A 26067-nucleotide genomic window follows, 5' to 3' on the forward strand; every position below is an offset into this window, starting at 1 on the left:
TCTGCCAGTATATCTGAGAGCCAATACTCGTGGGCCAGCAGATGCACAGTACAAAAGAAAAACGTGTTAGGAACTCCTGCAGCAAGTCAACTACTAAGATTTTCTGTGTAATGAAGACAGAAACTCCCAGAAGTAGTAGCTCTTCTGCTGCTAATAGAGTTTTAGGGAATTTATATAAGTTTCCCCAGATCTTTCTTGGCTTCCCTGGTGGCTCAGGGGTAAAAAATCCACCTGCCAATGCAGGAGATACAGGTTTGATCCCTGGGTCGAGAAGATTGCCTGGAGAAGGAAATGGCAACCCACTCCAGTTTTCTTGCCTGGGAAATCCCATGGACGGAGGAGCCTGTTGGGCTACAGTCTGTGAGGTCGCAAACAGTTGGACATGACTGAGTGACTAAACTACTACAACAACAAAACAGACCTTTCCTGGGAGTTACCTTCTTCTCGGTCACTAGAATAACCCAGTGAATCTAGTTTTTTTCTCTGTAAGCTGGTAGGGTAAGTATCATTCTCAATTAGCTGAAAGCCCAGGACTATCCAATCATTTGGCTTATGTGCTAGTCATTTACTGACCAAAATGATAGTCTAACAAAAAGGCAGGCACGCTTGGACCATTGCCCTGGAGTGAGAACAAATGAAATTCCTGATGAAGCCAAGGGTCCAGAAGGTCCTGGGAATAGATTAGGATTTCATCATTTGGTGGAAGGATTGGCGGGTGGGGGGTGGACAGTGACCCTTGCCTAAATATCTGAGTCCCCCCATCTTTCACAGAGGGGACATAGTGAAGGGTTGCAAGATTTGGAAGTGAGATGTGGTTGCCTCGATTCTAGGCATTTCATAAAAGTTAAAAAAATAGGTTAAAAATGAATACAAGCTAGAAACATCCAGGCAACCAGGTCCTCTGGGGGTCAGCAGGCACTTGCAGAGGTCATCCATCACTCTGAAGTGGGAACTGGCCATTTTCTTACAGTGTTTCCCGGACCCCAGAGATTTAAGATGTTACGGAGAAATAGAAACTAGCTCCAAATTCCTTCCTGGCTTTGAAAAACAGCTGTGTAAAACCTCTACAGCATCTGCACCTGTTAGGAGACTAAAAGGTCTTGCAAGGTTACAGTTTTTCTGTGCTTGCCTGCTAAGTCGCTTCAGTCAGGTCTAACTCTTTGTGACCCCAAGGACTGTAGCCCATCAGGCTCCTCTGTCCATGGGATTCTCTAGGCAAGAATATTGGAGGGGGTTGCCATTTCCTCCTCCAGGGAATATTCCAGACCCAGGGTTTGAACCCATATCTTTCATCTCCTGCATTGGCAGGCGGGTTCCCACTAGCACCACCTGGGAAGCCCTCCAGTCTCCATGGGACCTGTTTATTGAGTACTGCCCTGGGCCACAGTGTAATGTGTGCTGGGGAAGCCCAGATTCATCCGCAAAGACAGTGCCTAAGAGATAGCCCAGCAGATGCAAGTAATTGTCAGAGAACAAAGGAGCTAGGGGCTGGCTCAATTGGGGACCGGTGGAGAATCTGCAAGGCATCCCCTCCTAAGAGTAGTATTGCAGGGTTTATTGGCTGGGGGAGGAGTCGGAGGTCTGAGCAAGATGGCAGGGCAGGTTCTTGGAGCTGTGGGGAGGGAAGGGAAGCATGGATTTCCCAGGAACTATGGAAAGTGATGGGAGCCCAGCAGAGAGGAGGCGAAGAGTGTACCTGCTGCCTGGGGAAAGCAGACGCTGGGAAGGAGGAAGGACATGGAGGTAAGAACAAGGAATTTTGGCTATCACTTGTGTTTAGGGGGTGCAGGAAGTGGAATGGGGCTCTAACAGGAGGCAGAACAGGAAGAGTCAGAGTGGGGAAGAGAGCAGGGTCCACCCAGAGAGGACGAGGAGGGGAAGCCTGCACATGGGCGGAGGTTTCTGTGGTTAGGAACTGCTGGCGACCTTGGAGACTGGCTAGGGAGTTAAGGCGGGCTTCCCAGGTGGGCAGTGTTAAAGAATCTGCCTGCGGTGCAGGAGACACGGGTTCGAGAAGGAAATGGCAACCCACACCAGCATCCTTGCCTGGAGAATCCCATGGACAGAGGAGCCTGGCGGGCTCCAGTCCATGCGGTCGGATACTCCTGAGCAGCTGAACTCGAGCACCACAAAGGGGTGAGGACAACAAAGGGAAGGAAAGAGCCAGTGGGAGATGGGAGAAAAGCATTTCCAGCAGGAAAACCAGTGGTACACAGGGAGGGGGAAGGAGGAGGAGCAGCAGCTCAGATCCTGAGATGACAATAAGGAGGCTGGAGGGAACCTGGCCCTGGTGGCCTCTGTCATTTCACAACCGGCACCCGAGGTCAAGGTGGCCCGGGAGCCGGAACATCACAGTGCTTCACAGTCAGGCAGGGCATGATGTTTGCTCTCAACAAGCCACCTAAATCTGTGAATGCTTTACTTTGTAAAAAAAAATAAAAACTAGCGCAGATTCAGTGTTATAGCTGAGCTCCAAATACTTTTTTCTCTATTGTAAAATCCAAATACCATCAAATTTACACTGGAACCATTTTTAAGCGTACAGCTCAGAGGTATTAAGTACATTCACTTTGTTGGGTTACCATCAACCCTTGCCCCCATCTCTAGAAATTTTTCATTTTCCCAAACTGAAACCTGGTAGTCATTAAACGCTAACTCCCCTCTCCCGGTTTCCCCAGCTCTTGGCAGCCCCAGTCTACTTTCTGTTTCTATGAATCTGACTGCTCTTGGAACCTCTGGTAAGTGCAATCCTGCAGTAATTGTTGTTTTGTGACAGCATACATCTTCAGGGCTCATCCACGATGTAGCCTGTATCACAATTCCCTTCCTTTTTAAAAGCTGCATAATATCCCATTGTCCGCATCGACCATGTTTTGTTTATGCATTTGTCTCTCGTCAGTCACTTGAGTCTTCTCTACCTTTTGACTATTGTGAGTAATGCTGCCATAAATGTGGGTGTACACATGTCCTCATGCTTTTTGAAGTGGGAGATACAGGGTTGCAGTTAAAGCTTGTGATTCAGGAATTGTGCACAACTTTCAGTCTTTGTCAAGATTGCGACGATGATGAGATTATTCCTTAATCAACTCCTTCACTGGTTTACCTGTGAACTAGCGGTCTCCTCTGTTGACTGAGACCAAGGGAAAGCGTTTTGTTTTGGGTGAAATTTTAAGCCTCTCTGGGCTGCACAGAAGAGACATGTGGGTCTTCCGTGTTCTAGCCAGTTTCCTGGCTTTCCTCAGTTCCTTACATGCCAGTCCCCTTCCCCCAAGAGGCATTTGCACATGTGCGCTCCTCCCCCACTCTGTGCCTCCCTCATTACCTGGGCACCTGGGCTCACTCCCTGCCTCTTCAATCATCTTTAGGTCTCCTTAGAGGCTTCAGTTCCTCCCAAAGCCCCCTCCGCCCCTCTAGACTAGGTTGGGGTCCACAGGTCTTGCTTCCCCATTGCTCAGTAATTACTCTCAGGAAAGGATCATAGGTTCTTCTCTCCCACTATCTGTCTGTGCATCTTGGGGCCCTTGGTCTAACCCAGTGGTTGGTGCATAGTAGGTGCTTGGCACATAGTAGGTGCTCAGAAAACCCACAATGACTGAAGGAGGAGGATGGATGATCCTTGAATGGGTTCTCAGGATACTTCTTCATGATTTGATGGTTATTACTGTTCAGAAAACAGGCTCGAAAGCCACTGAGGTGGCATGGGAGGAGCGTGGTGTTGTGGTGGGTCGGGGGGCTGTGTCTGTTCACGTTTGCGTGTCAGCCCAAAGTGGGTACTTGGTTTCTATATTTGTACACTTGCCTCAAGGAACAGGAGAGAAAAGGTTGCTCTTAAGATTGAGGAGTTCCAAACATGACATCTATTGAAAGGAGTTTTCTTGACTACAAAGAAAAAGTAATCGAGTTATATTGGATTTAGTAGGAGAGGAATAACTATTTAAATGGTAAGGAAAGCAGTGGAGAAAGCAACTGACTTAGTGAAATTTAGTGCTCAAATAAGCAAATTAAATACGAGGCAGCACGTAGGTGTTCACTGTAGATTTGTCTATAATATCAAAACTGGAGGACAACTTACGTGCTCAGCAGGAGGGATTGGTTAAGCCAAGTATACTTAAATTAAAATAATGTTAATAACGGGAAACTTGTCTTGATATAACATAGCAAGTGAAAAAACTAAGATTTTTTTTCTCTGACTGATGAGATTAAAGGTGACTTTAATTTTCTCTTTTCATAGTTCTTGGAATTTGCCAAATTCTCCAGAATGAGTGTGCATGGTTTTAATAATAGGAGCAAAACAGCAGCCTGGGTAGGTCTTTACTCGAATGTGGAAACATGGGATGATGACAGGGTTTGCTTTCAGAAGCTGGGAGTCCCAGTCTTTCTTAGGCACCATCCCACTCTGGGAGAGTCATGTGACCTGGGCGGGGAGGGGAAGACAGGGTCCAACCTCCTGGACCTACCTCGAGGTTGAAGCTGTCAAGAGTGGGATGGAGCTTCTCTCTGCAGACCAGACAGTCCTTCTGACAGCTGCTGGACACGCTGGAGAAGAGGCTGAGCAGCAGGAGGTCACAAAACAGGATTTTCATGGTGCAGGAGCCGGAAGCTGATGCTAAAACACAAGTGAGGGTGGGCACCATTAGTACAGCCCTTCTCTGGGGGCCAGTAGGGGCTGGAGACCCTCATCCAGGGCACAGGGCCCTGGATTCCACTTCCCAGGAGGGGCTGGACGATCGAGGGCACAGTGGCCCCAGCCTGTCTGCCAGGGGTGATGTTCACGCACAGGCGAGCATCTGGGTTCTGGGGTGGGGATGGGGAGGCGGGCACACCTACTACTCCTGCCATCCAACTGGCCTCCACGTTCATGAGTGCTTCCAGGGAGCTGAAGGCTCCACTTGCAAGGCCCACCTGTGGCCTTGAGACAGCCCCTCCCAGCCTCAGTTTTCACAGCTCTTAATGGGAAACACTGGTACCTGCCTTGCCCCAGGGCTGTTGCAAAAATGAGATCCATAAGAAATGTTTTGCAGAGTGTGAGATGTGTAACACAGGGGATTTATGAATGACTCATCCTCCCCTGCCTTGGCCAGGAATGCCCTGCAGCCCCAAATTCACTCTTCTGGGAAGCATCTGCTAGTTTCTTCTCTGTTTCTCCTCCTCGATGGGAGCCAGCTCCCTGCACACAGAGCTAATATGTTCACCTTGTTATTCTGTGCAAAGCACAGGGCCAGGCAGATGGAGTCATTTATTGAAAAACAACCAAAGAGACCATTCTAAGGTAATAGCGCCAATGATTATGAGTTAGATCAGTTATCTATATTCTTTATGTAGAATTGCCTCAAAGATGTGCAGTTCTTCCTGTTTCCCTTTAAACTTATCCTGTGATCAAGTCTTCTGCATCAGAAAGCTATTTTCTTGGACTGCATCACTTTGGGTCCCTGTAGAATCAACTTTATTTGTAGGGTTAAATGGAAAGGGGAATGAGGGAACTTTCTGGAAATGTGAAATGTTCTTGATTGAGGTGTGGGTCACAGGGGTGTATACGTTTTCCAGAGATTCACTGAATTGTACATTTAGATTCTGTGTGTTTCATTGTATGTAAATTTTACCTTAAGTATTCAGCGTAGAAAAACAAATAATGGCCTTTATTACTTTTTCATTAGACTATACTGAGACAACGTATAACCTTACTATTCAAATGCAGTCTGCAGACCCGCAGCATCTCCTGGGATCTTGTAAGCAATACAGAATTTCGGTCCCTACCCCAGATCTACTGAATCTGGATCTGTCTTTTTAGTAAGATTCTCAGGTGATTTGTACACATGCTAGAGTTTGAGAAGCAGAGGTAGAAAATGGGTATGCAATGGAGCTAGTCAGTGGGAGGAGGAGAGGGGGTGATCCATGGCCACTGGCCATGTAGGGAAACCACTCCAGCTCTTCTTGGGCATCATCCAAGCTTTTCATACCAAGCATATGTCAACTGAATCAACGCTCAATGTTTGTTAAGTTACTGAGGTGACATCTGAGATGGGTTTTGAATAATGAGGGAGAGTTCGCCACTAGCTGTCTATTTTTCACATAGTAGTGTATATATTCAACCCTCATCTCCCAATTCATCCCTCTTTCCCCTTCTCCCCTGTGTCCACGTGTCCATTCTCTACATCCGCATCTCTGTTTCTGCCCTGCAGACAGGTTCATCTGTACCGTTTCTTTGGATTCCACATATATGCATTAATATACGATATTTGTTTTTCTCTTTCTGACTGCACTCTGAATGACAGACTCTCGGTCCATCCACATCTCTACAAATGACCCGATTTTTGATGGCTGAGTAATATTCCATCATAAATATGTACCACATCTTTATCCATTCATCTGTTGATGGACATTCAGGTTGCTTCCATGTCCTGGCTATTTGAAATAGTGCTGCAATGAATACTGGGGTCATGTGTCTTTTCTCAGGGCATATGCCCAGCAGTTGGATTGCTGGGTCATATGGTACCTGTGAATAGCACAGGGCGCTCAGGTCAGTGCTCTGTGAAGACCTAGAGGGGTGGGATGGGGCGGGGTGGGAAGGAAGTTCAAGAGGGAGGGAATATATGTATACCCAAGGCTATGGTTTTTCCAGTGGTCATGTATGGATGTGAGAGTTGGACTATAAAGAAAGCTGAGCACAGAAGAATTGATGCTTTTGAACTGTGGTGTTGGAGAAGACTCCTGAGAGTCTCTTGTACTGCAAGGAGATCCAACCAGTCCATCCTAAAGGAAATCAGTCCTGGGTGTTCATTGGAAGGACTGATGCTGAAGCTGAAACTCCAATACTTTGGCCACCTCATGCGAAGAACTGACTCATTGGAAAAGACCCTGATGCTGGGAAAGATTGGGGGCAGGAGGAGAAAGGGACGACAGAGGATGGGATGGCTGGATGGCATCACCAACTCGATGGACATGGGTTTGGGTGGACTCTGGGAGTTGGTGATGGACAGGGAGGCCTGGTGTGCTGCGGTTCATGGGGTCACAAAGAGTCGGACACAACTGAGCGACTGAACTGAACTGATAGCTGATTCACTTCATTGTACAGCGGTGACTAACACAACATTGTAAAGCAATTATACTCCAGTTATAACAAAAAGAGTTTGCCAAGAGGACAAAGAGGACACAGGGAATGACGGTGATCACAGGCATAGGGACGTGCATGGTGGTCCAGTGGTTGAGATTCCATGCTGCCGATGGAGGGAGTACGGGTTTGATACCTGGTCAGGGGACTAAGATCCCACCTGCCACACGGAACAGCTGAAAGATAAACAAATGACAAAGACATAGAGGAAGGGGGAACACAGCATGGGTGGGAGGGGATGGTGAGCAGGCAGCCTTCCCAGGGCCGTCTTCCTAAGGGAAGCGCCTTCTGAGAGAGAGGTCCGTCCCAGGTGAAACAGGGTCATGTTTGCCATCTAAAGGGTTCAACCTCTACCCTACAGGTTGGGAGGTCTGTGCTAATGAACATTGAACTCCAATATGTATTCAAATGTTGTTGTTGTTGTTTAGTTGCTAAATTGTGTCCAACCCTCTTGTGATGCCATGGACTGTCTTTTCAAATGCTGCTGCTGCTAAGTCGCTTCAGTTGTGTCCGACCCTATGCAACCCCATAGACGGCAGCCCACCAGGCTCCCCTGTCCCTGGGATTCTCCAGGCAAGAACACTGGAGTGGATTGCCATTTCCACCTCCAATGCATGAAAGTGAAAAGTGAAAGTGAAGTTGCTCAGTCGTGTCCTTCTCGTAGCTACCCCATGGATTGCAACCCGCCAGACTCCTCTGTCCATGGGATTTTCCAGGCAAGAGTACTGGAGTGGGGTGCCATTGCCTTCTCCAGTCTTTTCAAATGAATATGTCTCAAATGCATCTTTCTCCTCTATCCCAGGGGCTAGTACCTTAATTGAGATTTATCACCTTGGTTATTGAGATCACCCTCTAATCAGTCCACCCAATGATCCAGCCTCCCACCAAGCCATCTCCATCACCAATCATGTGACGATTCCCTCCTTCTTTAATTCTCTAATCCCCAGTGGGACTCCGCCCCGCTCCCACCCAGCTCTCTGGCTTCAGCTCCTGTCACTCAACCTTGAATCTCCTCCAGTCCTCAATTCCCAAAGCTATCAGGTCCCTTCATGCCTCTGTCCCGTCTTGGTCCCTGCTCTTCCTTCTGCTCAGAATACCCGTCTCCAGCTCACACGTTATACAGGAATTATCCCCCAGGGGAAGCCCTCCCTGGTCTGAGTTAGATCAGTCTCCTTGGTTTGTGTGGCATTGTGAAGTACATCTGTGGGGAGAAGTGAGCCCTGGGGACCTCTCCGTCAAACAGGCACAACAGACCTGTGAGACAGGGTTGCTAGGATTCCTGTTTTCTTTCAAAAAAACGTTAATTTTATAATTGATTAACAATGTTGCGATAGTTTCAGGTGTATAGCACAGTGATTCACTTATACCTATTTTGGATTTCTTTCCCCCTGTAGGTTATTACAGAATATTGAGTAGAGTCCCTTGTGCTATATAGTATAGTGTGTATATGTTAATCCCAGACTCCTGATTTATCCTCCCTCCCCCCACCCCCGCCACAGCCTTTCCCCTTTGGTAATCATAAGTTTTGTTTTCTGTGTCTGTGAGTCTGTTTTGTAAATAAATTCATTTGTATCTTTTTTTTTTTAGATTTCATGTATTAGTGATATTATATAATTTGTCTTTCTTCACTTAGTATGATAATCTATGTTGCTGCAAATGGCATTATTTCATTCTTTATGACTGAGTAATATTCCATTATATATATGTATTGTTTATCCATTCATTTTTCCTTGGACATTCAGGTTGCTGCCATGTCTTGGTCATTGTAAACAGTGCTGTTATGAACATTGGGGTGCATGTATATTTTTGAATTATGTTTTTTTTCTGGATACATGCCCAGGAGTGGGATTGCACGAGCATATGGTAGTTCTACTTTTGTTTGTTTGGGTTTTTTTTTAACGGAGGGATTCATATTTTCTCATCTTCTCATCACTGCAGACTGCCTGGGTCTGCAAAATCCCACGTCTGCAACTCAACCTCTCAGGTTCTCATCTATAAAACCGGGACAGTAAGAATAACTGTCTTATAGGATGATTAATGGGTTGATATCTTTAAAATAGCACCCGGCACAGAACAAGTATAACAAGAGTTTGTCAAAGAAGGAGCCCAGGACATAGCCTTCACTCTGTAATACTATTCTTGTCTGCCGTGTGGCGCTTAGCACTCTACACTGTAAGCTTGGACTTGCGTGTCTCTCTCTCCCACTGGGCTGTGACTTCCTGAAGGGCAGAAATCATGTGCTATGGTCCTCTGAATTTCCAGCACCCAGCATAGGGCCAGGTGCTTAGGAGGTGCTCAAGAAAGTCTGACAGATGAGAGTGGAGTGTCTCAGGAGTGTCTCTTCTTCACAAATGAGAGTTGGGGAGTGTTTACGAGGACCCCCGCTTCCCTGGGAGCCTGGGATGCTCAGGCCTAGAAACCACTTCAGGGCCTGCCTGACATTGCTGTGTTTAGTCGCTCAGTCATGTCCGACTCTTTGCGACCCCATGAACTGTAGCCCGCCAGGCTCCTCTGTCCGTGGGGATTCTCCAGGCAAGAATACTGGAGTGGGTTGCCATGCCTTCCTCCAGGGGATCTTCCCAACCCAGGGATCGAACCCAGGTCTCCCGCACTGCAGGAGGATTCTCTACCGTCTGAGCCCCCAGGGAAGCCCATGGCCTGACAAGTTTCTGGTAGTTAATGGTTCCAGTCCCGGTGGGAGGGCTGGGAACACGTTTTGCTCCAGAGCGAGGCCAGATGCCATCCAAAGCTGGAACCCCATGCGTGCTCTGGAAAAGGACTAGTTGCCAGTGTCTGGGAGGCATGGTTGGAATGGTGCTGTGTGCTAAGTCTGCCGTGGCGCAACATGTTGGTGGACAAGCAGTGAAGACTCATCACCGCGTATAGGCTCTTTCAAAGAGAACATATCTTTTGAGTTCCAAACAGTCACCATATCAGCAAAGGTCTCAAGCTGAGCGCTGCTTGGCTACGTCTTTTGTTTAATTAGGTAGTTGCCTTTAAGCTGCTGCTTCTACCCAGTTTCATTCTGGGCGGAGAGACAGCTGGGTCTCCTTTGTTCAGCATGCTATGCTCCCTACGGCCACATGGTGGCAGTGTCCGTACATCACAGAAGGAAGGGGAAAGCCGGGAGAAAGGGGACCTTCGCCTTCCTAATACAAAATTGCAATCCGTAATGTTTGCATAGGCTGAGCTGATAAGTTGTGACAGATGTTAATGAAATGCTCTCCTGCTGAGGTTTTTCATGAACTTCATTAAATGTGGCAACTTGCGCATTCAGCAAATGTCTGGTGGATTGACTGCTACTCCTTATCTCAAATTCTGGGTAAATGGGTTTTTAGGATGAGGTAAGGAAAGATGAGCCCCTGGGACATTGAGCATGTGTTCCATTCGATACCTTTCTTGCATGTGAAACTGTTTGGCCCTTGGGGAAACCTTACCAAATCTACTTGTGGTTAGCCCAGCCCTCACTGCTGATCCTTGGCACACCAACCTTTCATCTCACCTCTGAGCTCCCTACTTAACCCTCCCTGTCTCATCCCTAGCTACTATTTATTTTAAATTTTAATATTTTTTTTTTCAGAAATAAGAAAATCATTTTTTTAAATTCAGCCAGTTCTCTTATTCTACTCCCCCAGGCTAATCAAGGCATGTGATTAGTAATATTACCTTAAAATTGCATCCTGGGCAGTGTTTCACTTAAGTTTAATGAAAAACACTTGGTAGCAATTGACTGCTGGGGAGGCATGATTGGTTATGATCCTTGTTTATGAGTTAGCATTAGTTAAAGAGTAGCTGATGCTGAAGGCTAAAGTTATTTCTGTTTTGTAACAATGTTCCATCCAGGACTTCCCTGGTTAAAGGCTCCACGCTCCCAAGGCAGGGGACACAGGTTCGAGCCCTGGTCAGGGAAGTAAGGTCCCATAGGCTGTATAGCATGGCAAAACAAAGTTCCACCCATACTGAAACAGAAAGATTGATGAATGTCAGTGGGCATTTAGCAGTAAAAGAAGCCAGAAGCCAGAGATTGCTACCCCTCACTTTTAACAAGTGACTCCACTAATTAATGAAAAATCTTTACTCAGTGCTATGCATTCTGCTCTTCAATTCAAAGAATTCTAAAAATTGGAATTAACACACAGTTCAAACTTACAGGTGGTTTCTGGTATTTAAATGAGATTAAAATAAATAAAAGCTCAAAATATATGTAATTATTCTCATAAAGGGGCTTGCTTCCCTGGTGGCTCAGATGGTAAAAAATCTGCCTGCAATGCTGGAGACCCAGGTTCGATCCTTGGGTCGGGAAGATCCCCTGGAGAAGAGAATGGCTACCCACTCCAGTATCCTTGCCTGGAGAATTCCATGGACAGAGAAGCCTGGTGGGCTACAGTCCATGGAATCGAAAAAAGTCAGACACGACTGAGTAATTAGTATATATTCGCATAAAGGGGACAACACTTTGTTGCTTTTTGTAATCCTCATAACCCTTGTACAACTGTGTTCTAGGTTAAGACTTTTTTTTTTTTTTAAGACTTTTTGAGAAGTCTTAACAACATCTGTGTGCTTTCTTTGTAGCTGTGTGTCAGTTAATGCCAAGAGAAATGTAGACGAGTAATTGATTAATTTCTGAGTTACATTTATATTTGATCTTTGCAAGTGTGTGACTTAGGGCACGTTTAACCTTAGAGAGCCTCAGTCTTCTCACCTGCAAAATGGGGGGAACAACAGATTTGTTGTGATTATCGTTTTTGATTGTGCAGTAGAGACTATCAGTAAATAAAATTTCCCTCAGTGTGTCTAAATTTTACAGGGTTTGTATTCACTTTGTAAACCAAACTCAGCTAACACTTCCTTGTGGGGATGCTATGCATCTGAACATCTTGTATGGAGTAAAGAAATGTTTAATTACCTTTTATTTTAGCCACAGCACTCTTTATAAAGATAAAATACCACTGTGTTTAGCTTTAATCTATTTAATCTATTTGTTTGTAATCATGCTTCCAAGGGCAATATAATTAGTTGCTTATCTGTTTGGAGGATTACGTATGAAGCTTTAGCGGAAGCTAAAAGCTAATTGAGTTTTGTCTTATGACCTATGAGAAAGCCTGTAATTTTAGTGCTTTTAGTGGCGAAGGCAAAGAGGGACTAGGTTTTCTGCTAGAGGCATGTCTCCTCCATCCTTCTCATCAGCCACATGTATGAATGTTGTTCTTGCTGTAACAGAAGTTTTATATTCTTACACAGTCCTGGAAAGCATTAGTTGCTCAGTTGTGTCTGACTCTTTGCCACCCTATGGACTACAGCCCACCAGACTTCTCTGTCCATGAGATTTCCCAGGTAAGAATACTGGAGTGGGTTGCCATGCCCTTTTCCAGGGGATCTTCCTGATCTAGGGATTGAACCTGGGTCTCCTGCATTGCAGGTGTATTCTTTACCATCTAAGCCACCAGGGAAGCCCAATACAATCCTATAATCTAGGGTTAATATTATCCCCTCTTTGAGAGGAACATATGTTTATAGAGGTTAACAATTTACTTAAGATAATCCAGCTTATAAAAAAGCCAGGACTTAAGTGTTTTGACTCTAAAACATGTTCTGGGGAACCATAAACTCCACACACTGGTCCTGCTTTGGAAAGGTTGACAAATTCTGGTGGCATCTTATTGGAATGGTCTCTGTTTGTATTTAACAGTAATCATATTATTATTATATTTAGCACACTCCTCTGTGCCAGGGACTGTGTTGATGGCTTTGTAAGCATCCATCCTATGGGGTAAATGTTATTGCTCCCATTTTACAGTTGAGAAGACTGAGGTTTGAAGAGGCGAAATAACTCGAAGTGGCAGAACTGAGACTCCAACCCATCTGATTTCCAAGCTCATGCTCTCATCAGACTTTTCAATGATCTTGGCAAGGGGACTTCCCTGATGGTCCAGTGGTTAGGACACTGTGATTCCATTGCAGGCGGCATGGGTTTGATCTCTGGTTGGGCAATGAAGATGTCACATGCCACACAAGTTGTGTGAACAAAATAAGAAAAGAAACAGAGAGGATTTCAGTGGTTTTCTGTCTGTTCCTGTGGGTGAATTCATTGCAGGGAGCTCCTTTTGTCCTGAACTCTGGGTATCCCTCTCTCATGATACACCTTTTTTTTTTTTTCTAATTGGAAGATAATTGCTTTAAATTTACATTGGTTTCTGCAGCACACTCTAACCAGTTGTTGTTATTTATATCTCCTCTCCCTCTTGAGCTTCTCTTCTGTTCTCCCCCACCCTGTCCCACCCCTCTCTGTCATCACGGAGCACCAGGCTGGGCTCCCCGGGTTCAACAGCAGCTTCCTACTCATTATCTATTTTACACACGGTAGTGTAAATATGTCATTGCTACTGACACTCTCTTTATTGCTGCCTGTCCCCAGTTCCTGAAGGGGTTTTTCATTGCCCACCAGCATGAGGGTTTGTCTTCCTCATTTCTTTAACCCACTGCAACCCTGACTCCTACACCGAGCTTTTGCTTATTCACCAGTTATGACTGAATCCCTTTTATTTCTTTTCTTCCTCTAATAGACTCTCATCCATAAAGGTTCCTCCTCTGCTTCTAAATTGCCACCTGGAAAGGGGGTGGGTGGGTGTAGAGAAGGTGGAGGGCCAAGCATGTCCCCACCCCACACAGACCGGGTGTGCTGGGAGCTGGTGGGCAATGAATGAACAAGAGCCCTGTGCCTTGCGAGGAAGAGGCCGGGCTTCCAGCTCCAGCTCCGCCTCACCTTTGGGATCTTGAGCCCTGAGTGCTTAGTCATGTCTGATTCTTTGTGACCCCGTGGACTGTAGCCCACCAGGCTCCTCTTATGGGATCTTGAGCAAGTCCCTTTCTTTCTCTGGGGCTCTGTTTTCCCTTCTCCAAAAAGAGGCAGTTGGATTAGATGGTCAATATTAATATTTTTGATTTTATAAGTGGCCAGATATTTGTTACAACAGCCCACCTGGGGCTCAGCAGAGATGGACACATTTTTCTTTTTTCTTTTTAAATTTAGCTTGTCTATTTTTGGCTATGCTGGGCCTTCATTGTTTTGAGGGCTTTGTTCTAGTTGCGGCGAGCAGGGGCTACTGTCAAATGATTGTGAGTTTCGTATTGCAGTGGCTTCTCCTGTTGCGAAGCACGGGCTCTAGGGCTTGCAGGCTTCAGTAGTTTCGGTTCCCAGGCTCCAGAGCACAGGCTCAATAGTTGTGGCAGACTGGCTTAGTTGCCCTTTGATATGTGGGAACTTCCCTGATAAGGGATCAAACCTGTGTCTCCTGTATTGGCAGGTAGATTCTTTACCACTAAGCCACCAGGGAAGCCCTTCTTTTCTTTTTTTAAAGTTTTTTATTTTATTTTTAAATTTAATTTTATTTACATTATTTTAAAATATTTTGGCTGCCCCCTGACCAGGGATTGAACCCAGGTCCCAGAAGTGAAAATGCCGAGTCCTAATCACTGGGCCACCAGGGAATTCCTAAGAGGCACATTTACTCCCAGTGCTGTCACAAAGGTGGAAAAGTGTCATCACTCTTGTCTTGGATCTTCCTCATTCTGGCCTGTGGTTCCCTATATAAAAAATAAAATTTTTTTTTCATCGCTTTTACAATAAAATCACTTAGTGTTCCTTTCAAAAACATTAGAAAATACAGATCAGCAAAAGAACAATGGATACAGATCAGTGTGCATGTGTGCTCAGTTGTGACTCTTTGTGACCCCAGGGACTGCAGCCCACCAGCTTCCTCTGTCCATGGGATTTTCCAGGCAAGAATACTGGAGTGGCTTGCCATTTCCTCCTCCAGGGTTTCTTCCCCACCCAGGAATCAAACCCCTGTCTCCTGCATCTCCTGCACTGCAGGTGGAGGTGGATTCTTTACCACTGAGCTATTGGGGAAGCGTAGTACCCCCCCCTTTTTCCCCTAGTATTTATTTATTTGGCTGCACCAGGTCTTATTTGCAGCATGCAGACTGTTAGTTGTGGCATACATTCAGGATCTGTTTCCCTGACCAGGGGTTGAACCCAGGCCCTCTGCATTGAGAGGGGGAGCCTGGAGTCTTAGCTACTAGACCACCAGGGAAGTCCCAAGACCAATAATCTTCAAATGTCTTTAACTTTATACCTCAAGCAATCAAACCGTTTTTGAGCACACCTTGCTAATTTATTTGTTATCTACATTATAAAACCCACTAAAGTGCAAATTAAGAAAGATAAGATAACCACATAAAAAAAATCAGTGTGTTTCCCAAAGCCCGGTGGACTGTTGGGCACACACACCCCTTTCAGAGACGACCAGCCTGGACTTATTAATATCGAGTGACATTGGCCAAGAGCTCTGAGGACAGGCTGCCCGGTCTGTTTTCCCAGGCACTCAGCACTGCAGGCTCTCATCAGGAATCCAGGCACGTTTCTCGGCTGAATGAATGAAAGGATGAATGGGGACTGGGTGGAGGGGTGGAGAGTGAGCTACGGGGAGGCTGGCTCCGAGCCTGGGTGGCTAGGCAGAGCCCTGGGTGTGTGCGGGTGATCCACTGACATTTTCACCAAGACCCAGACTCCTTGGAGGCCAGCTCCACACGTCACTCACCCAGTCAGTCCCGTCAGAGCTGGCGATGCGGTGTATCTGCAACACTGAGGCGTCATCCAGTATTTGAAAAATCTCAGGATCGTAGAAAATCAACACCGAATGTGATCATAGGCTATTTAGGAAGATGCCCAGAAAACCGGCTTGCCCCCCCAAATAGGCATGCCATAAATCTCACAGCTAGTTTGTGTTTAGAAGGAAAGTGGCATGTTGGAGACTAGGAGGACCTAAAGGCATTTAAATAGAAATGTTTAGAACAATTGAGGTTGTCTGATGAGCTCCCAGCCATTCAAGCCACGAAAGCTGTTGTTACCCCTGTTCTCTAGCCAGATTCTTATCAGGTAGATTTCCTTCTTGGGAGCTGGGGCTTGGGGTGTGTGTGTGTGTCTCACTGAGTATGGATGAAAGTATAGGAAACTCACCCCAGATCTCCCATCCCTACTGTGTGTGTGTGTGTGCACATTAGCATGAAATAGGCATATAGATAAATTTAGCTCACTGCCTGGCATACAGTAGGTTTCAATACATGGACCTTTGCCCTCTTTTTGTGTCTTTGTCCTGGCGGCCACCTCCCTCTCCAAAACCCTTGGGTCATCTAGATTCTATCTCCTTCCCTGACCTGCTTGAAATCCTGGACTTCTCTGAGCAAGTGCTCCTTCCTCCAAATTCCTACAGTGCTTGCTGTCTGGACTACGAAATTTAGGACTTAATTACACCCAGCCTTGCATCGTCCTCGAATTTTTTCACTGTGTGTTGCCCCGTCCCCACCCCCTTAGTTCGTAAGCACCCCAGGTTCGTAGAGGGCCGTGCACTGGAGCCAGCAAGGCTGGCTCGGTCCCCTCTCGGCCACATCCTGAAACAGATTATTTAACCTCTCAGCTTTGATTGCGCCATGGAGATAATGACACCATCTCTCATTGCTGTTGCCGAGGATAATGTGTGTGAAAGCGCCAAGATGTAAATCGTTGTGTGAATGTAAAGGCTGTTATTATCACCTCTGTTGGATCGACCCCTGTTTGGTGGAGCATAATAAATACCTGATTGATTGAATACGGAGTAGCTTTGCGACAGCTCCTGACTTGGGCTCCAGAAACACCGCTTTGCGCCTGATCCTGCAATTACTCCCTTTGTCGATAATGCTAAATCTGCATCCTCTAAATCCCCTGTACCCTCAGCCTCGGCTGATAAAGCCGGGGAGAACGGAACTGCGCCCCTCGAGGACCCCACAGCTGCACCAGAGCGCCCTCAACAGGCAGCACATGGAACCGTGGAAGCTGTTCCTTCCATCAAGGTGATGGTTGGGGGGGACAGTCTTTCCAGGGACCCTCCCCCGCAGAAGACTCAGCTAGTCCAAAGGAACGCGAATGCTTTTTGTGAAAGGTATTGCAGCATCATCGGTGGAAGTGTGCAGACCTTTTTCCCTGCCACACTTTATAAATGAGAAAGAGGAGCGTGCCTGCAAAAGCCACCCACAGAGAGCAGCAATTTCCTTGGGAGGTTTTGAGAAGAAGCCAGGCAGTCACCCGTCCCCCACCCCCACCCCCCCAACCTTCTATGTTGAAAACTCCGGTTTCGGCTTGCTGGCAAATGCCATGCAAAGCTCATCTTTTGTTAGTCTGCCGAACAATGTTATTGGTTATAATTGGGGCAATTATGGGCTGCTCGAGGAAGCGAAACACAGATGTTGAAACCCAGGATCAGGGTATTCAAGTCCAAAGCTGCTTGCTTTAAATAGTCCGTTTCCCGAAGCACCCTGACTTACTTGAAATTCCCTCAGAACTTGGCCATGTTCAGAATGAGATGCGGGAGGATAAAGATGGGTAGTGGTGGGAGAGGAAAGCCAGACCCGCAGGGAGAGAGACGCACAAAGAGAGAAAGAGGAAAAGGAGGCTGAGCGAGAGCCAGAGTTTGCATGACTTCTGAACGTCATTTTCGCAGGACCCCTGCAGAAACCTTTAGGTGGCAGAGAGGGGTAGAAGGAAGAAAGATGCAAAAAAGAGAACAGACCTCCGAAAGAAAGAGGGTCCGGAGACCAAGGTCAACCCTGCGGAAATACACGGCGGAATTCACACACAGCGACCCGCGATCAGCTGGGTACCGGTCAAGCCCAGGGCAGGCTCCGACTCTTCCCCGCATCACTGCTAGCGATTTGTATTGGGTGCTGAGGGGAGCAGGGTTCCCTCGGGATGAAAAAGCCAAATCCCAATCGAGTTCAGTGATATGTCGGAAAGCAGCCTGCACCCACTGTGAAAGGAAGTCAGTCACAGACAGAAACCACTCCTAAAGTGTGCCTGGAGGGGTAGGTCGGGGGTGGGGGGCGCTTCCGGAGGGTTGCCTCGCAAGGCAAGCCCCCGCCCCACCCCCCAGTGCCTGCCGCTCCCCTAACCTCACTCCTACAACCACCTTTTCGCCGCAGACAGCAGTGACAAAGTAAGGACCACACCTGGGGAATGGAAACTTTTCCTCCTTTCCAAGTTCAGCTCTTCTTCTGCATCTCTCTCCAGAATAAAAGCCTTAGCCCTCCCCTCCACCGCTACCCACCACCCCCCCACCTCCATGAGAGCACGGAAAAGATGAATGAAGGAATAATCTAAAGGGAGGCCAGCAGCATCTACACTGGACAAAGGAGAGGCGCTGGGGAGACAGCCCTGCCGCCCGCCCTCCACTTCCCCAGGCTCCCAGCAGCGTGTCTTGGGGCGGAGGGCTTCGCGCGCAGTCGCCTACCTGTAAGCTGTCAGTAACCGGGCTCCTCCGGCTGTGAGGCTCCGCTGTGTCAGCCACACGGGCATATATATCCTCCCCCCACACGCACAGCCCTCCCCTTCCCTGCCCACCTCGATGACACATGCACACGGCTGACCCCCGTAATCAAGCGAGCGGCAGAACCTCCAGTCCTTCCTGGCTGCTCCCCGCCGGCCGTGGCTCTGTGCTTGGACCTGTGACATCTCGGGCTCCCCATCAGGCCACCCCCCCAACTGCTTTACCTGGACGCTGCTCAGCCAGGATCCCACAGCAGCCTCTGCTCTGCTTCCAGAGGCGCTGGGAGGACTGATGGGAGCTCTGGCAAGTCAGGAAGGGGAAAAAAAAAAAAAACAGCCTCCTAGTGAGAGTGACAAGGCAGACCCCAGTCCTGGAGTCTCCTTGAGCAACCTTTTCTCCTGAAGAATGAAGACGCGGGAGTGGGCAGAAGTGGGGGGAGCTCCCACTGACAAAGACAAGCCCAGAGCTGAGTTCAGATGCGTCCCCTCCTGCTGTCGCGTCCCCTCCTGCTGTCACGTCCCCGCAGGCGGCCGCAACTAGGCCACTGGAGGGAATGGCCACACCTGCTATGGGCGGGGGCCAGGGGTGCCTCCCAGGTGCTCAGGGTGGAAGATGCTGAGATACGACACTCAGCAGCACACGTCTGAGATTCTGCTTAGAGCGAGTTCTCTCTGCGAACCTCAGGTCTCCTCCTGTGAAGGGGGAAGCTCAAACACCTCCCAGGATGGCTGTGAGGGTAGAAAAACTCGATTCTGTTTGTATTCGGAATCTACCACACCTTTAATAAAGGCGCGTTCTGCACACTCTTCATCTCTTCCCATGGAATCAGACCAGCTGAATCTGAAACTCTCTCTGCCAACAGCTGTCACCACAGAGTGCTTTGAAACCTGCTGCTACACTTAAGGGTGTCACCACCGAGCACCTGCCCTTCAGCATGCAGCTTCTTTCCCGTCCCTGTGTGAAAAGAGCTCCTGGTCAGCCCATGGGGGCTCCTCAGGCAAGGAGGAGGTCATGGTGTACTTCACCTGCCACCAGGAAGGAAGACAGTGAAGGACAGGGGCGCCTGGTCTGCTGTGGCCCATGGGGTCGCAAAGAATTGGACACGACTTACAGCCTGGATGACAATGGCAGCCTCGGCAGGGAATGTTTCGATTCCGCACGCCCTTGTGCATCCCTGCTTTCCCAGCTGCAGGTGAATCACACCACGACTTCCTCCCTGGCCGTCCCAAGAAGATCCACACGTATTCCAGAACCCCCGGGTTCGAGCCTTGTGCCGCAAGGATCTTCAGCACTCTCTCGTGTAGCGAGTCTGGGACTTGCATCAACCTGAGACTGGATGCGGAAGCATTAAAGAAAGCATCTGCTCTGACTGCTAATGGGTACAGGGTTTCTTCTGGGGGTGATGGAACTGTTCTGGAATGAGACAGGGCTGATGTTGCACAACATAGTGAATATACTAAAACCTCCACTGAACTGTGTGCCTTAAAACAGTGAACTTTATGTTAGACGAATCATATTTCAATTTTTTTAAAAAACAGCAAGTAAGAGAACAAGCAAGCAAGCAACATCTGTCCCAGGTTACGAGCAACAAGTTCTAAGAATAAAGCATCCATTCATCTGTATAGAGGGGCCCAGGAGACTGGCAAAGGCACAGTTTTCACTTCGGTTTCTATTGCCCAAATCTTACACTTTGTTACAATAGGGCAAAGCCACCACTATGAGCCCTGAGAAATCAGCATGGCATGTGATCAGTTTTGCATCCTGATCTATGTTGGGGCCTGGGGCTTGATCTTACACACGCTGTGGCAGATGTTGCGAGTGGCCTACCCAATACCCATATCCCTGTTCTTCCTTACTACACAGTACCCCTGGTTTTGTTCTAGGTGGCAAAGTGCTCAACTAAAAGCCTACCTTTCCCAGCTTTCCTTGTGGCCAAGGGTAGCCAATGGGAATCAATCTGCCAGTCATTGGGTGGGGCTTCCAGGGAAAACTCTTTTAAGAGGAACAATTCAACTAGAAGAGGCCTCTTCTCTACCCTACTGCCTGCCATCCTGGCACACAAATGTGATGAGTGGAGCTTCAGCAGCTATCTTGGATCATGAGATGGCTTTGAGGATGAAAGCCATGAACTAAAGATGATGGAGCATCAAAACAGAAGGATTCTGGGTCCTGGATGACTCTGGGCTGCCATACCAATCCTGGATTTCCAATTTTTAACTTTTTAAGAGAAAAAAACTCAGATATTTATTTCAAATGTCAGGATTCGGTTTGCTCTTTGTTCCTAACAAGCCACACCAAAGTCAGAGAATTTGTTAAACAACCAACCACTTATTTGGTTCTTGATCCTGCAGATTGTTTACTTAGGCTGGGAGAAGCAGGGCAGTCTTGGTCTCAGGTGCCATCATGACTCTGCAGTTGGCTATAGACTGGCTGGTTGTTGGCTGGGGGCACCTTGGTTCTCTCCCAAGTGTCTTATCCTTCCTGTGTCTCTCTCATCCCCTGAGCAGGCTGGTCTGGCTTGGTCTGGGGTGCAAGTTCAAGCAAATATATCCTAGCCAGGCAAGCACCAAGCAGAAGCATGTAGAATTCCTGGGGGTTCACCCAAGCTTGATGCTGGCACTCCGTTTGCTTTGCTGCATTTATTGGCTGTGAGTGTGTGCTCAGTTGCATCTAACTCTTTGTGACCCCATGGACAGTAGCCTGCCAGGCTCTTCTGTCCATGAACTTTTGCAGAATACTAGAGTGGGTTGCCATGTCTTCCTACAGGGGATCTTCCCGACCCAGGGATTGAACTTGCGTCTTTTTGTCTCCTGCATTAGCAGATGGATTCTTTATTGCTGGGCCACCTGGGACTGTCATAAGGCCAGTCCAGAGCCAGGTTGGGTGGAGACCCCCAAGGTCAGAGGACAAAGGGGTGGCTATACAGAGGCCGTTCACTGGAACCATTGCTAATTTTAACCACCACATTTTGTTTCAGCCACTTTCTTGGGTTTTCTGCTACCTGCAGTTGAAAAACATCTTCCATGGTCTTCTTACTTTTGATCATCTTCCTATTCCCTGGGTGTTGGGTGGCCAAACACTCTTCTTCCTTTGAAGTGGAGAGAAAGAAAAAGTAAGAGTGAAAAGTCACTTAACTTCTCTGCATTTTTCTTTGCTTCTTTACCAAATGAAAGAATTGAACTGAATGAACTGAAAGTTCCCCTTGGGCTGAATGAAGCTGCATTTTGTGGGGAGCCGTTTCCTGTACCACCTAGAGGGGAGGGCAGGAATGAGCCCAGAGGAGTTTATGCTCACAGTTGTGTCTGTGTATGTGGGGGAGTGTGGGAGTGTGTGTGTGTGAGAACCTTGCCTCTGGGAAGAACAGGAGTCAAGTGGCAGGGATGCAGACCTTGTGGGCGCAACTTGGGTGCTCAGGGTCACCTAAAGGGTTTCTCCTCCGCAGTTGGTGGCTGAATCATGGCACCTTGAGGCCCATGGGCTTCCCTTGGAGGTGAGACTTGGTCTTGGAGCATCAAGCTGCCCTCTGCTCTTCTGAATGACAACACCCACTTGCTCAAATCATTGGAGCAGAAAGGTCATCTCTGCCCATACCAGCTCCCCATCCTCTTGCAATCAAGGGGCCCAAGCCAGGTGGCTACAAGCTTTAGAGCCATTCAGTTCTTTTTTTTTTAATTTTAATTTCATATTGGAGTATGTGCTAAACTGCTTCAGTTGTGTTCAACTCTTCATGGCCCCATGGACTATAGCTCACTAGGTTCCTCTGTCTATAGGAATTTTTTTCCAGGCAAGAATACTGCAATCGGTTGCCATTTCTTCCTCCAGGGATCTTCTTGCCCCAGGGGTTGAACCCTACTCTCCTGCATTGGTGGGTGGATCCTTGACTACAGCACCCGCTGGGAAGCCCATATTGGAGTATAGCTGATTAAGAATGTTGTGTTAGTTTCTGGTGTAGAGCAGTGATTCACATATGCTGTTGCTGCTAAGTCGCTTCAGTCATGTCCAACTCTGTGCAGCCCCATAGACGGCAGCCCACCAGGCTCCTCTGTCCACAGAATTCTCCAGACAAGAATGCTGGAGTGGGTTGCCATTTCCTTCTCCATACATATACATATATCTATTCTTCTTTTTTCTTTTTGACGGTTGAGTATGGTTTATTAAGTTGTGCCTTAGTACAGACACTGGGGCTTGCCCATGGTGCTCTTAATGTATAAGGCCCTAACGTTCGGCCAGTTTTTCTTGAGCAATGACAACAGGAAGTTGACAGCTAAGTGGATGTTGTACACAAGCTCATCATCTGTTATCTTCATGTGGCCACCAGCCACTGCCAGACACAGCACCTTCTTCATCTGGAACTTGATCGTGGACTTCAACTTTGGCCACCATGTTCTCATTGTGGGTCGGCAAGGAAGGGAACTTGCCAGTCTTGTTCAGGCCTGGGCCCAGGATTCGTGGGATCTGCTTGATCAGAGACTGAAGCCAAAAAAGCATCATATTTCTTGGCCAGCTTCTTGGCCAGTTTCTTCTTCCTGTTGAGTTTCTTCAGTGCCTCAATGTCCATGTGGGGGATATCCACAGCCTTGGCCTCATCACGATGCTGCTGGTCCCCCAAGACACACACGGAGAACTTGGGGCAGGGAGTGGGCTTAAGCCTGATGGTGCCCGAGAAGCGTTTGTCCTTCTGAGGGTCATAGTTCTGCAGGCTGATCGGAAGCTCCACCGTCTCCAAAGACTTCTGGTGCTTGTGCTGTTTCCCGTGCAGGACTTCCCGCACCGCCTCCTAGAGGGTGTCGGGGGAGACTTTGCTGCTTATGGTTCCCCACGTCGCAATAACTGGAAAAGAGCTCTATTCTTCATTCAGTTCTAACAGATAAGCCTGGAGCCAGATTTAGAAGCTCTTGAAACAATCACTGGCAAATCTCAGTCGAGGGGACTGCAGGAGGAAGCGGGCAGGCAGGACTGGGCTCCCACCATGAACTCCTCCACTCTCCACCTACCCAGGACTTGTCTCGCTCAAAGGAAAGAGCCTCTCATCGCCAGGGATTTAGCTGCTGGGAATTTAGTGATTAATTACGGCGCCTACCGCCGATTGGTCTCCTTAGTAACCACGCTAGCAGGGTCCCAGGCAGAGAAGCTGTTTCCTATTTTCAAAGAGGGCAAACCCTCTCTACATTGTCAAACACCTTCAATCAAAACACAAATGGATTTTGAAAATCAAGAGAATCTCCTCTCTCTCTCCAGCCTCTTTTCCCCAGCAGTGGGATTTGAGGGTTTTGCAGGGAAAGCTGAGTGGTAGTGATTGTTTTAAATGAAGAGTTAGGGGACTTCCCTGGTGGTTCAGTGGCTAAGGCACTGTGCTTCCAATGCAGGGGAGCCCAGGTTCGATTCCTGGTTGGGGAACTAGATCCCACCTGCCATAAAGAAGATCAGAGATCCTGCAACTAAGACCTGGCACAATCAAATAAATGTTTAAAAAAATAAATGAAGAGTTAGGCAAATCCAGTTTCAAGGCAAAATAGGCCATTGTTGTGGTCTTACAATCCAGAGCATCCGGCCAAGTGCTGCGGCTGGAGAGCGAAAGGGAGGTGAACTCAGGTGTCCCGCCCTCGAGAAGATAGCCTGGGGGACAGGACACACTCTGGTGGCTTAGAAGTAAGAGAATGAGGGCGTACATAATCTGGTGCTAACTGCAGATCTGCCTGGAGATGAGAGAGCCGTTCGGGTGAGAAGGGAGAGATGGGATGTGTTTTCTTACTTTTTGAACGAAATGTTAAGATCCTGAAGGTCAATGGCAGGCTCTGAGTGGGTCGGAAGGGGCAGCTGGGCTTCATTCTGGGCAAGTGTCAGGATTATGGGATATATAGTTTGGCTCGAGCGGCTAAGACAAAGCACCACAGACCGAGCAGCTGAACAACTGACGTTCGTTTTCTCCCTGTTCCGGAGGCTGGCTGGCTGGACTGAAGAGGATCCTCCAGAGGCCTCTCTCCTCTGTCTTCTCCCTGTGTCTTCACGTGGTCTTGTCTCTGTGTTCGGCATCCTCATTCCTTCTTAGAAGGACACCCGTCATACGGGATCGGGGCCCACCCTGATCATTTTATTTAACCTTAGTCACCTCCCGTAGATTCCATCTACAAACAGTCCCATTCCGAGGTCCTGCGGGTGAGCACCTCAACAGACAAATTTGGTGTGTGGAGGAGGGCATGTGTATTAATAACGGGGGGAAGTGATACTGTGCCCGTCAGATAAGGGGGATGAAACCCCAGAAAGGGAACTAAAGGTCACTGTGGGCCACTGGGTGACCGCTGGGCACAGTGGGTTCCATCCTCCCCTTGGGTTACCCAGGCCCTGGTGAGCCCGGACACCAAGCTGGCAGCGCATCTGACAGTCCTGCTTTGCTGCATCTTGGTGCCTGGTACCTGTGCGATTCTCAGGGCCGTGTCTTAGGGTCCCATCCCCATGAGGAGGTGTGTCCTGGAACTTGGAATGCGGAGATCTTGGAAAAGTAAGGCATGCCATGCTCAGGAGGAAGAAGGCCTCTAGGCTCTTCACAGGCTCCAGATCACCGGCCCTGAGTTCTGTAGGATGGTGGGTTAGCATATGAATACTGGGGGCAGCGGTGGCGGGGGGGGGGGGGCGCTCATATGCTCATGTTCCATCACTTTCTATAAATAAATGCTACAAAACTCCTCTGGAGCTGCTGCTCAGACTCAGTTGCATCCAATTCTCTGCAACCTCATGGACTGTAGCCCATCAGGCTCCTCTGTCCATGGGATTTCCCAGGCAAGAGTACTGGAGTGGGGTTGTCATTTCCTTCTCCAGGTCTGGAGCTGATCCCTCTGTTAAATTCGGCACAAGTTATTTACTTATTTATTTGGCTGCGCTGCATCTTAGTTGCAGGCATGTGAGCTCTTAGTCTCATTTCCCAGCCAGGGTTTGAACCCCAGTCCCCTGCTTTGGGAGTTCAGAGTCTCAGCCACTGGACTACCAAGGAAGTCCCAAATTAGGTACAAGGTGCTAGGGTAAGCTCATTGCCTTTACTCACTGGGGGAGGCCCTTCGGTCTCAGCCCGATTGCCATGTTTTCATTGCCTTCAGGAATTCTCACTCACATCACCTCGATACCCACAGGGACGCTGTCCTATCCACTCTAACACACCCCGCCCACACTTCCAACGTCACAGCCTCATCACAGCTACTCAGCTCTGTAATCTGACTGTTTCCCTCCTCTCTCTTTTCCTATCCTCTGTATTCGGGGAGTTATCAAGTGTCATCATTTCATCTTTATTGCCATTTGTCAGAGCTCCCAGCACCCCCGCCCCTTCAATCTGTCCTGCACACAGCACCTTGCCCAATATTTTTAATTAATTTTAAAAATTAATTTCTTTAATTGAAGTGCAGTTGATTTACAATGTTGTGTTCATTTCTGCTGTACGGCAACATGACTCAGTTATACATATGTATACATACACACTCTTCTTTTAAACATTCTTTTCCATTATGATTTATCATAGGATATCAAATATAGGTCCCTGGGCTATACACTAGGACCTTGTCTGTTATCCATTCGACATTTAAAAGTTTACGTTTGCTCACCTCAACCCCCAAC

General features: G+C 47.9%; 1 protein-coding gene and 1 pseudogene across 4 annotated transcripts in view; both read right to left on the minus strand.

Annotated features, from left to right (window-relative positions):
• Positions 1–18769, minus strand: part of PNOC (prepronociceptin) — a 29737-nt gene extending 10968 nt beyond the window's left edge. For 2 of the 4 annotated variants that reach the window (XM_043891061.1, XM_043891059.1), the window contains exons 1-2: positions 18430–18516; positions 4458–4606 (exon numbers count right to left, since the gene is read on the minus strand). In XM_043891061.1, coding sequence (XP_043746996.1) covers positions 4458–4583 — 126 coding nt within the window. In that variant the 5' untranslated portion in view covers positions 4584–4606; positions 18430–18516. Of the gene's footprint in view, positions 1–4457; positions 4607–18429; positions 18609–18689 lie in introns of those variants that run through there. The other 2 variants (XM_043891060.1, XM_043891062.1) reach the window with 2 other exon arrangements.
• Positions 18770–22631: 3862 nt separating this feature from the next.
• LOC122685773 lies at positions 22632–24606 on the minus strand (annotated as a pseudogene).
• Positions 24607–26067: the final 1461 nt, after the last annotated feature.

This window comes from Cervus elaphus, chromosome 29 (assembly GCF_910594005.1).
Source record: "Cervus elaphus chromosome 29, mCerEla1.1, whole genome shotgun sequence".
Classification (NCBI taxonomy): domain Eukaryota; kingdom Metazoa; phylum Chordata; class Mammalia; order Artiodactyla; family Cervidae; genus Cervus; species Cervus elaphus.